We start from the raw sequence: 12,171 nt of genomic DNA on the forward strand, positions 1-12,171 counted from the left end.
ATAAAAATTAGGTACCACTTGTGCCCTTCAGTTCATTGCATATTTCTGAAAAGGAAAGTACCCTTTATGGATGAGGTCCTGAAATGAGTTTAATTCCACCGAAGCAAGACTAAATGGAGCCAGCACTCCCCAAGGCCTTTTATCTCTGGTTTTCAAATACAAACAAGCATTACGTTTCACTAGAGAATAAGGATGCAATAGGCATATGAGAATTGCTGTCTTCATGACATTAACATGTTGGGATTTTGAGATAAGATAAAGGGGGATATGTGCAAATACGTGCAATCTTCATACTTCTCCTGGTAGAAGCCCAGGGGCCAGACATCTCCGTGTCTTATTTCCACAGATATAAAGTCTGAAAACATAATTTTCTTGCTTGTTAGTTTTGAACAACTTCTGTTTTTAGATCGTTAGAACTTAATGTGTCAAACAATCTTAATTTGAAATTACTTTTCCTTTCTTAGGTTGATTTGAGACATATTCTGAAAAGAACTGATAGTGTTTTATATTAAATGTACCAATGCCTTATTTTGAAGTGTTCAAAACATTTAGAATGGGCAGTTTGCAATTACCCTAGAAATTGCTTAATAAAAACTATTATATTGGAAGGAGCAAAATCACTTTCTACAAGTGAGGCTATGGTAATTATCGCTAAGGGACTGCCTGACTCAGAGAAATTGAGAATGGTATATGAGTTCCTTCAGTTGCGTCTCAGCTTTGCCTAAGATTGTTCCAGATTTAGAATCAGCCCTGGTGAGCAGTGGCTCAGTGGAATGTGGTCAGTCTGTGTGTGCTGAGGAATGTGCTCCAGATAGCCGAGGGGTGCTCAGAGCATGAGTCTTCCCCTCAAGACAGCTGCTTTTCCTTGGGCACTGTGTCCCTGGCCTCCTCCATAACCCCTTTATTGCTTGTCACAGACCCCAGCACATAGCAGGTTCTCAGACGTAGTCGGTGCAAGATTTCCAGATGACAGTGTAGAAGGTGAACCAGGGTTAGATATGCTGAAGTCGTCAAAGCTCTCACTATTCTCTGTTCTTTAACGTCTCCGTAACAAAATCCTGTTCAGTCTAGCTTATCAGGCACTGACCTATTCCTGTAAAAATAAGAATCACAAAATGTATTTTAAGAGGAGGATGATAGGAAAGGTGAGATCAGTTCAAAAGCATAGTCCAGTGATATACAGGCATACTTTGTTTTATTGTGCTTTTTTATTGCACTTTGCAGATACTGCTTTTCTTTTTTTACAAATAGAAGGTTTGTGGCAACCCTGTATTGAACAAGTCTGTCAGAGCCATTTTCCCGACAGCATTTGCTCACTTTGTGTCTCAGTGTCACATTTTGGTCATTCTCGCAATATTTCAAACCTTTCGTTATTATTATACTTGTATGATGACCTGTGATCAGTTATCTTTGATGTTACTATTGTACTGTTTGGGGCACCCCAGGCCACACCCATATACGATGGTGACTTAATTGATAAATGTTGTGTGTGTCCTGACTGCTTCATTGGCCGTTCGCCCATCTCCTTCCCTCTCCTCAGGCCTCCCGAGCCTCTGAGACACAATATTGAAATTAGGGCAGTGGATATCCCAGCAGTGGCCTCTAAGTGTTCAGGTGGAAGGAAGAGTCACACGTCTCTCACTGTAAATCAAAAGCTAGAAATGTTGAAGTTTAGGGAGGAAAGCACAAAAGCTAGGCCACTTGTACCGAATAGCCATGTTGGGAGTGCAAAGGAGAAGTTCTTGAAGTAAATTATAAGTGCTACCTCAGTGAACACACAAATGATAGGAAAGTGAAGTAGACTAGTTGCCCATATGGAGGAGGTTTTAGTGGTTTGCATAGAGGATCAAACCAGCCACAACCTTCCCTTAAGCCAAAACCGGATCCAGGGCAAGGCCCTAATTCTCTTCAATTCTGTGAAGGCTGAGAGGTGAGGAAGCTACGGAAGAAAAGTTGGAAGCTAGCGGAAGCTAGTTCATAAGGTTTAAGGAAAGAAGCCATCTCTGTAACAAAGTGCAAGATGAAGCCACAGGTGCTGATGTAGAAGCTACAGCAAGTTCTCCAGAAGGTCTAGCTGGATAATCCAGGAAGGTGGCTGCACTAAACCATAGATTTCCAGCATGGATGTGACAGCCTTCGAGATGCCTACAAAAACTTTCTAGATGCCATCTAGAACTTTCATAGCTAGAGAGAAGTCAGTGTCTGGCTTCAAAGCTTCAAAGGACAGGCTGGTTCTCTTGTTAGGGGCCCTTGCAGCTGGTGGCTTGAGGTGGAAGCCAGTGCCCATTTCCCATTCCGAAAACCCTCAGCTCTTAGAATTATGCTAAATATACTTGGCCCATGCTCTGGAAGTGGAACAGCAAATCTTGGATGACAGCACATCTGTTTACAGTGTGGTTTACTGAATATTTTAAGCCCATTGTTGAGATCTGCTCAATATTTTTTCCCCACAATATTACCACTCATTACTCATTAGCAATATACCTGCTCACCCAGGAGCTCTAATGGAGACATAAAATGAGATTAATGTTGTTTTTACACCAGCTAATACCAGTGTCCACTCTACAGCCTGTGGACCAGGAATAATTTTGATTTTGAAGTCTTATTATTTAAGAAATACATTTTGTAGCACAATAGCTACCATAGGTGGCTTTTCTGATGGATCTGGAAAAAGTAAGTTGAAAGCCTTCTGGAAAGGATTCCCCATTCTGCATGCCACTGAGAACATTTGTGATTCACGGGAAGAGGTCCAAATATCAACATGAACAGGAGTTTGGAAGAAGTGATTCCAACCCTCATGGATGGCTTGGAGGGCTTCAAGACTTCAGTGGAGGAAATAACTGCAGATTTGGTGGAAATAGCAAGAGAATGAGAATTAGAAGTGGAGCCTGAAGCTGGGACTGAATTACTACAATCTCATGATCAAATTTGAACTGATGAAGCGCTGCATCTGAGGGATAAGCAAAAGAAAGTGGTTTCTTGAGATGGAATCTACTCCTGGTGAAGATGCCTTGGAGATTGTTGAAATGGCAGCGAAAGATGGTTGGAGAGGATTGAGACCAGTTTTGAAAGAAGTTCTCCCGTGGGTAAAATGCCATCAAACATGCTACAGAGAAATTGTTCATGAAAGAAATATTCCATTGCTGTGACAGTCTTCATTGCTGTCTTATTTTAAGAAACTGCCGCAGATGCCCCAATGTTCAACAGCCACCACCCTGATCAGTCAGCCAACGTCAACATCAAGGCAAGACCCTCCACTAGTAAAAAGATTACAACTTGCTAGAAGCTCACATGATGGTTAGCATTTTTTAGCACTAAAGTACTCTTATTTCTATTTCTTGTTTTTTTAAGTTAACACATTTTTATTGAAGGAATTTTACATGTGGTTCCTTCCACCGCCAGTCACCATTGTGCCTTCAAATTCAGAATCATAATCTTCAAAATAGCCCTTTTTTTTTTTTTTTAATTTTTTTTTTTCAACGTTTATTTATTTATTTTTGGGACAGAGAGAGACAGAGCATGAACAGGGGAGGGGCAGAGAGAGAGGGAGACACAGAATCAGAAACAGGCTCCAGGCTCTGAGCCATCAGCCCAGAGCCCGACGCGGGGCTCAAACTCACAGACGGTGAGATCGTGACCTGGCTGAAGTCGGACGCTTAACCGACTGCGCCACCCAGGCGCCCCTCAAAATAGCCCTTTTGAAAAGAACTTCGGCTCAGTCCACATTTGTCACTGTCAGTCCACAGTTCTTTCAGCTTCTTTGGTCTCCAACTGAATACGGACTTCACCTGTAATCTTTGGGTTCCAGTTTCTTTACGTTAGGGTCCTAGAAGTCAAATTGTAGGAAATACATGGGTGGCTGTTTTTGAAAATGATCTAAAATTATTATTCCTTAATTATTTCTGATATCAAAACAATTTGATATCCACTGTACTCCATGGGCCTAGCAGAAAATGTTACAGGTAAAGTATTTTTAAAATTTTTTTTTTCAACGTTTATTTATTTTTGGGACAGAGAGAGACAGAGCATGAACGGGGGAGGGGCAGAGAGAGAGGGAGACACAGAATCCGAAACAGGCTCCAGGCTCTGAGCCATCAGCCCAGAGCCCGACGCGGGGCTCGAACTCAGGGACCGCGAGATCGTGACCTGGCTGAAGTCGGACGCTTAACCGACTGCGCCACCCAGGCGCCCCAAGTATTTTTAAATTAAGATATGTACACAGATTTTTTAGGCATAATGCTATTGCAGACTTAATAGACTGCAGTATATGTAAATGTAATCCCAAATGTAGAGGGAAACCAGAGCATGTATTTGACTCCCTTTATTGCAATATTTGCTTTATTATAGTGGTGTGGAACTAAACCTGCACCACGTCTGAGGTGTGCCTCAGAGCTCAGCTAAGAATGCCACATGGAGTACATCCATAGACCAGAGGTAGACTCGAAAGAGCAGTTTCACACCCATTGCATTTGTGTGCAAAAAAATGCAAAGAATAGGATTTTTTTTTTCCCATTTAGAGATCCTTTTCCTTCCTTGGAGAATCTAGCAGGGGAAAAAAAAAAGATGGACCCCTGAGACAAACAGGACTAAAAGCACTCACTGATTAGGGGAAACATTCATTCATTTATGAACTAAAGTCAGCTCTCTGTGTTTATTCTCTCTTTTTTGAGAAAGTTTTATTAAATACCTTGTGTGTGCCAGAGACTATGTGCAGGCATGTAGTCTATGTAGTGGACTGCATCTGGTGACCCCCGAAGAAAGACCAGGGCTTAGCACACAACGCATGTTAATTGCTGTTTGTTGAATGAAAAACGGATGGAAGCGGGAACAGCTGATGAGCTAGAGCCCCCCAGAGTGAGAACCCACATTTTCCTAAAGCGGTTGACCCATCTATCCATCTTTGGCTTGTAGTTTTAGAGAGTCCTCCTCTTTGTCCTCCCAGAAAAGGGTAGTTTTTAGAGCTGCCTCTACTGCTCTTGCTCTAAAACAATCATTTTGTCTGTTCTGAATTGGAATCTTTCTTGTTCACTCTTGGCCCTCAAGGTAGGCTATGCTGAGGCTGTCCCAAAGGCAATCACTGAGTGAGGATATAAAAGAGGATAGAGGGAGCATTATTTTGTTGTACCCCTGATTTCACTTAAATAATGATCGCTTTTCTTTTCTTTTTTGAAAAAAAAATTTTCAAGTTTATTTATTCTTGAGAGATAGAGAGCATGAGCAGGGGAGGGGCAGAGAGAGAGGAGGAGACACAGAATCCAAAGCAGGCTCCGGGCTCCGAGCTATCAGCACAGAGCTCCACATGGGGCTCGAACTTACAACCCGTGAGATCATGACCTGAGCCGAAGCCGGATGCTTAACCGACTGAGCCACCCAGGCGCCCCTATGATCGCTTTTCTTTTCCCAGTCATAAAATTTATTCTTTAAAAATTATTTTAACTAAAGTAATATGGTACTGGGGCGCCTGGGTGGCGCAGTCGGTTAAGCGTCCGACTTCAGCCAGGTCACGATCTCGCGGTCCGTGAGTTCGAGCCCCGCGTCGGGCTCTGGGCTGATGGCTCAGAGCCTGGGGCCTGTTTCCGATTCTGTGTCTCCCTCTCTCTCTGCCCCTCCCCCGTTCATGCTCTGTCTCTCTCTGTCCCAAAAATAAATAAACGTTGAAAAAAAAATAAATAAAGTAATATGGTACTTTAATTGGTGTTTTGACTAAAGTAATATATCACATGGCTAAAAAAAATAGTAAGGCTTATTATGGATGATAAGCCCCCTTCTTAATTCCTCTGTCCTCATTTGTTAACATAGTTAAGTCACAATTTTTGGTTAATTACTGATGTTTGTATTATGCTTTTTCTTTTTATACCTTGATGGATTTTGTACATTAGCAATAGTATTACTGGCAGAACCAGAGTTTGCTAAGGCAGCAGCTAACATTTATTGAGTCTTTACTATGGACTAGGCACATGTATTACTTCATGTGACTTTGTGTGAGATTAGGTACTGGCAATACTCACATCTTACGAGTGAAGAAATCAAGACACAGAAAGGTGTCATATGGCTAGGGATTCCAGCTCTAGAAGCTAACTGAGCTTTTAGCCAGGTGAATACTTGTCCCCTGAAAAATCCTACCAAGTTAAGGAAATAAAGGTCCTAGGCAAGAATTTGAAGTTGTGCTGGGATTTTAAGGCTCAAATTTAGTTAGCTTGGGAGACAGGCTGTTCAATGGGAGGAACCCAGGGGGAACAAATACATGCTATAAGGTAGGATAGTTTCTCCCCTTTCATTGCCTTATGTTTGTAAATATTCTTGTAATGCCTTTCCCAAGCTCTCGTATTTTCCTAAGCATATAATAATAGTCTACCAGAGAATCTTCGTGCAGATTGGGGATGAAGAGGCAATTCAGAGCATTCAGTTAAAATGCCCAGATGTTGGACATCTTTAATATGAGGACATTCACACAGAATTTATGGAATTGGAACAGTCTTGGGAAAAAAAAAACTTGTTATCACATATGTGTCATTGGTCAAAACAAGACTGGGTGAGAAGGTATGAAAGTAGATGCAGATTTCACCATTTTAGTAAACAACTGTGAGAACCCTTCTGACCAGAGAGAGTAGCATATATGGCGTTCTGCTTTTCTTCCTTCCCCATCTAATGTATCCATTTATGAAAACTTAACTTTTTTTAAAATAATTCTGGCATTGTAAGCTCCCTCCAGCACTTATCTCCATCTAACTGGCTCATTTTAAAGCCAGTGTCATTGATTATAAAGGTAACCTTATAGCAAAGCTTGGAAGAACTGGGGTAGGACCAGTGAGTTGTTGATAATGGAAGAATTGACAGGATCCAGAAAATGGGGTGATTCTATACTGCCTAAAGCAAGTCCAGCCAGCTGATCCCTTCCTAGCTCTAAAAACTGTAATATTGTATACATGTGTATATGATATACTGTACATCAAAAATGAAGCCCAGAGATTTGGTGGGAAACTGTGTTTCTTGATGTTGGAGCTGCCATGAAAACAATCCGGCCCCACTCTGATGTAATCTGGGGAATAAAATGCTAAAAATATCACCAACGCGTTGCTTTTACCCCAGATCTGTTTTGACTAGCACAGCTTGCGACTGTTTACATAGAGAGAAGGGGAGCAGGTTCCGAACGGGGCATCAGCCTACTGTTCCCGACGTGCATTTTAATAGGCCACCTGACAAGATCAACAGGAAGAAAAGAAAAATTGTGAACAGGTGCGAGGGAGCCAGAGGAAGATGGTCCTACTTGTCCCTCCTCTTAATCAAGTTGGCACATTATTTTGCTGCCAGGATTCTCTGGCTTATACCGGTGGCTGTGCTAATTGCCTCTAGGGTGGGGCTTGATTAAGGGGACCCAGAATCCCACATTGATTCCCCTGTGCCTTAAACAAAAGGAAAACTGGATTTTTGTTTGGCTGTTTCACTGTCAGAACCCGAAATACTCCATTCGTCTGCACAGAGGCTTGTTGGCGAGTGCCACTCCTGACGGCTGCATCGCCATGGAAATGTGTGACACGTTTGTTGATGAGTTGTCTGTTTCCAGATGGACATCCTCATTCCCAGCACCAGCCTTTGAGAAATTTAACAAATCATTTTTAAGTATTTGTTTTGTACAAATTGTGGTTTATCTAAAGGTCTCGCTGGCTTTTTTTGTTTTATACCACAACGGATTTTATGCAGTGTGTTGTGTAAGTAATAATGATAGGTCCGGCTTTGTAGTCGTGGCTCTGTGTTTTTTTCTTTCTTTGTATCCAGTCGTATCCACCATTGGCTGGCCAGCTGTGGTTGTTAATGAGACACTAAAAACCTATCCTCTTTCTGAATTGGTGATGATTCTGCCTTGGTGTTTAAAAAAAAAGCCTATGTTGGGGATAATGCTGCTCTGAAAGTCATGTAGCCAGCGGCTTTCCCATTTCACTGAAGAAAAATATTAGGAAAATATTAATAGTTTGTCTACTGCTTTCAATTCAGTTGCATTCCTTGGAGGGATAAAAAGCAAATGAAGACTGAATATTGCTGGACTGCTCAGAGATTGTGGATGGTGGGCTGTGGTGGCTTGGTGGATGGAGAGGAGGAAACAAGGCAAGGGCGGATTTTCTCTAGAACAGACGCTTCGCTGTGTGGTGCGCAAAGTACCATCTTTCAGAAGGTTCTGCTTAGGTCCTCAAATGTTGTGCTTTCTTCATTGTGTCACCTGAGAGTTAAGGTACTATAGACAAAGTCATAGAAATCTACAAAAATTATGTTAAAAAAAATGTGTGTGTATGTAATTTATATATAAATAATTAGAGACTCACCATAAGCAATTAAGATCACAATTTAGGGAGTGCCTGGGCGGCTCAGTTGGTTAAGCATCAGACCTCAGATCAGGTTGTGATCTTAAGGTTGGTGAGTTCGAGCCCCACGTAAGTCTCTCTGATGTCAGGACGAAGCCTACTTTGGATTATCTGTTCCCCCCTCTCTCTGCCCCTTCCTCCCTCTTTCTCTCTCTCAAAAACAAATAAACATTAAAAAAAATTTTTTTTAAGATCACAATTTAGTTGTTAAATTGTTAGTATTTATCCAAGTGAACCATAGTTTATAAATATTAACATCCCAAACTGAAGTTAAGAAGGCTCATCTCTAACTTTTACTTTTTAACCTTTATTTTTATCTCTGTGTAATTGTATTGGAGGCATAATTTGTCAATGTCTTTTTTTTTTTTTTTTTTTGGTAATTAACCAAGTGCTTTTCTAACTTCTTAGTAAGTAATCCTTGATTAAATGTGTCTGTTTTGTTAATTTACTTTCATTTTTTTTCTTTTAATACCAAGTTGGAATGTGAAATTCTTCTGTATGGTGATTGTGGATCAGAGTCCACTGATTAACTTGTTAATAATCCATTGGGACTCAGTATTCCTGAAAGGTTCATTACTGTAACCTCACACTGGTCTTTCTCATTTTTTTTTTTTTTTTTAAGAAAGAAGCAGAATCAATAACTACCTTGAATTGTCAGGTGGAAAAAACAATTAGCTTAATCATGAACATGGAATCTTTATTCAGATACATGCAAATATACTACCTTCATAAGGATGATAATATTGAGAAACATTTGAACAGTATAATTACTTGGGAAAATGTTACTTTAGCAAACATCTTTGGAAGTAGTGTGAGAAGGGGTAGTGTGAGGAAACCTGACATTAGATGGAAAATGGTACTTTAAATAATAAGGCAGGAAATCACATACGAAGACAGTCATTGTATCAAATTGATCATAAGCAATAAGAAAATATATTATAACTTCATGAACTGAAATACAGACTTTCTTAGAGATAAACATCTGTCTTTCAGGTGGACCATCAGAGACATTATTCCTTGCCATATGCTAGGTAATCATCAGTTTGTTGATTGGTGTAATTTTCCACTTGCACAGTTTCTGTGATTTTTTTTTTCCGACAAATGGGTTGACTCAAAGTCACGCCTATTTGGACCTTAGGGTGCCCCAGTCATTTCCTGTTGACAGGAATCTGATGAAAACATCATCGGCATTACCACTTGCCCTGGAGGAGAGCTTTAGCTACATGTCGTCTAGAGTTTGTCCTGTGATATACATTGAGATTGAGGTTTATTGTACTCCCTCCCTGGCTGTTGGGAAGTCTAGATCCCTTTACCTAGGGGCCCACTACCTCTCCAGCCTTGAGTGATACACCTGTTAGGTCCATTGGATAGTGTAGCTCTATATGCATGTGACTTTATGGAGAGATCAAAGTTGTGTGTGTGTGTGTGTGTGTGTGTGTGTGTGTGTGTGTCTGTGTGCACGTGTGTGTAGCATATGAAGTCATTGCAGACTGCTCCATGTTTAATATAGGGATCACAAATAGGAAAATCTCAGTTCTCTAGTGTTTGTACCTATTTGTTGATCAATTAAACTCTTTAGTCTTAAACAATACTTTGTTTTTCCAAAAGAGAGAAATTAAGGTGTGAATATACTGCTGCCACAGGCAGTTTGAACTGATGTTCTCATGGGGAAAAAAATCTTCCTTTAGACCCTTATGTGGTATGCCCTGGTGTGTACAGATTCCAGATGGTCTTTAGAGACGGAATAACCTGTTTTCTCTGCTGCCATTGGTTGTCTGTGAAAGGACCAGGCAGTGCCACGTTTATTAGCTGCCTTCATGGCGCTGAGCTCTTCCCAGTAGGCAGAAGAGAGCACCTCGTAAAAAGAGGCTGGTTAAGGGTCTTCCAGATTGTTCCAAATGTACCACATAATAAAGGCTGCAGGAAAAGGCTCTAACAAATTATGCTATTGGGGGCTTTTCTCACTGACGCTTTTTTTTTTTTTTTTTTTTTTTACCATTGTGAGAAAGTTATAAAATGTCTTTTCTTTTTTTGGTGTTCAGACGAGTATAGGATCAAACCGGTGGAAGAGGTCAAATACATGAAAAATGGGGCAGAAGAGGAGCAGAAAATAGCAGCCAGGAACCAAGAAAACTTGGTAAGAATCGAATTGCTCACGTAACAATGAATTTTGGTGACACCATTGTAATAAAATCTGCACTGCATGTTTAAATTGTAACTTACACGCTGGCACAAGATTTCTTGAAAACGCCATTGCTATTTATAGCTTGCCTGGAAGTGGCAAGCATCACTTCTGTATCCTGTACATTTCTGAATAGCCTTTCTTTAATCTTGATGGAGAATACTCCAGGGGAAATACTGCAAAATTAGTAGTGTCTTAAAGTGTTTAAATTTAAAGGAAAAGGCGTAAAGTCAGATTGAGATTTATGGAGGGAGGACCAATATATTTTTTTTCTTCTTTTCCACGTCTTTAGCTCTGACCCATTCAGAATGAACGGCTAAGCTTCATGACTCTGGACATGGAGTGTTGTTCATAACGTTGCCTTTGAGAAGAAAATGATGTACTTTTAAGATAGGTCTCTATCAAAATAGTCAGCACATCATGTTCACAGTGTTAAAGGTATTGGGGCTTTTGAGTTAATGTGAGAATTGTAATGATCTGAAACAGGAAATTAGGAGTCTCCTTCTTTCATGTGAATCAGTATACATATTACACCTTAATATTCCATCTCTATAAAAACATTTAGTCAATTGCCATATTATCTGATTTCTTAAAAGAGGTAACAAACTGTTAAGGATATGCATTTACTCCATTGTGTTAGAGCAAAATTGTTTTTATATTTTATTTGGAGATTAATTATTTGCTATGTTTTTCATGTTTGAGTGGATGTATTTTTAAGACGGTGGAAACGTCATATAATGTTTTGCTTGACTTCAGCTCCTTTTTCCATTATGTGCTTTGTTTTCGTTTTTATGATTTTGGCTACAGCAGAGGGAGTTGGTCACTGCGTAGGGGTGTTTCACGCTGTCATTTTCCATGACACACTAATGAAAATAATGGGCTAATTCTTTCTCCTCTGTTCTTTTCTGAACGTCTGAACTACAACTTGAAATACTGAAGCTGTCAACAACTGAATATTTTAGATCATTTTTAAAAAGTGAAAATATTCTGTAATCAAATTTTTCTTCATAAATGGGACTTGGATTTTAAGATATTGCTTAAGTCACAGAGATTCATCACACCTGTGGTATATTTTAACATTAACACTTAAATCCAGAAAACAGTAGCTATGACCAAGCATGGAAGTTACTCTGATCAGACTTTACGTGAATTTTTTCTAACTTTGAATAAATAGAAGACCTTAGTAGTTGAAGCATCAGTGGTCATTTTTCTACTTTATTTTGCTAAAAGTCAGATTCTGTCCTTGCTTCACGTAATTCCAGGCTGAGTTATAAATCTCATTTTTAATGTTTCCACCGGAGGCTAAAGAGACCCTGGTGACCAGTCTGGCTGTTCTTTGGATCTAACACTAGAGTCCATCCCTGCTTAGCGTGCTTGTATCTCTGAAGTCCTAAGGGAAGCAACAGCTTCTGTCTTACAGCTTGTGATTTCCTCACTGTGCCCTCAGATTGAAAGCCAATATAGATTTTTCCTTCTCTCTAATTTCAGTCTCTCAACATTTTGGTGCCTACTATATTCTTTTCCAGTACTTGGCCAGAATTGGTGTGAGTGCTTTTCTATGCAGACTGAATGAAAATTCAAAAAGAGAGAAATTCCTGGCTGCTTTTTTTTTTTTACTTGTAGACTATCTGT

At 40.1% G+C, this 12,171-nt stretch overlaps 1 protein-coding gene across 1 annotated transcript in view; it reads left to right on the top strand.

Moving 5' to 3' along the window:
- The window catches only part of CE4H1orf21 (chromosome E4 C1orf21 homolog), a 230,421-nt gene that overhangs the window by 111,111 nt on the left and 107,139 nt on the right, over window positions 1-12,171 (top strand). The window contains exon 3 of the mRNA XM_086693884.1: window positions 10,400-10,494. Coding sequence (XP_086550010.1) covers window positions 10,400-10,494 — 95 coding nt within the window. The remainder of the gene's footprint in view (window positions 1-10,399; window positions 10,495-12,171) is intronic.

The sequence above is a fragment of the Puma concolor genome, chromosome E4, assembly GCF_028749965.1.
Source record: "Puma concolor isolate L17-30 chromosome E4, mPumCon1.1.hap2, whole genome shotgun sequence".
NCBI lineage: Eukaryota > Metazoa > Chordata > Mammalia > Carnivora > Felidae > Puma > Puma concolor.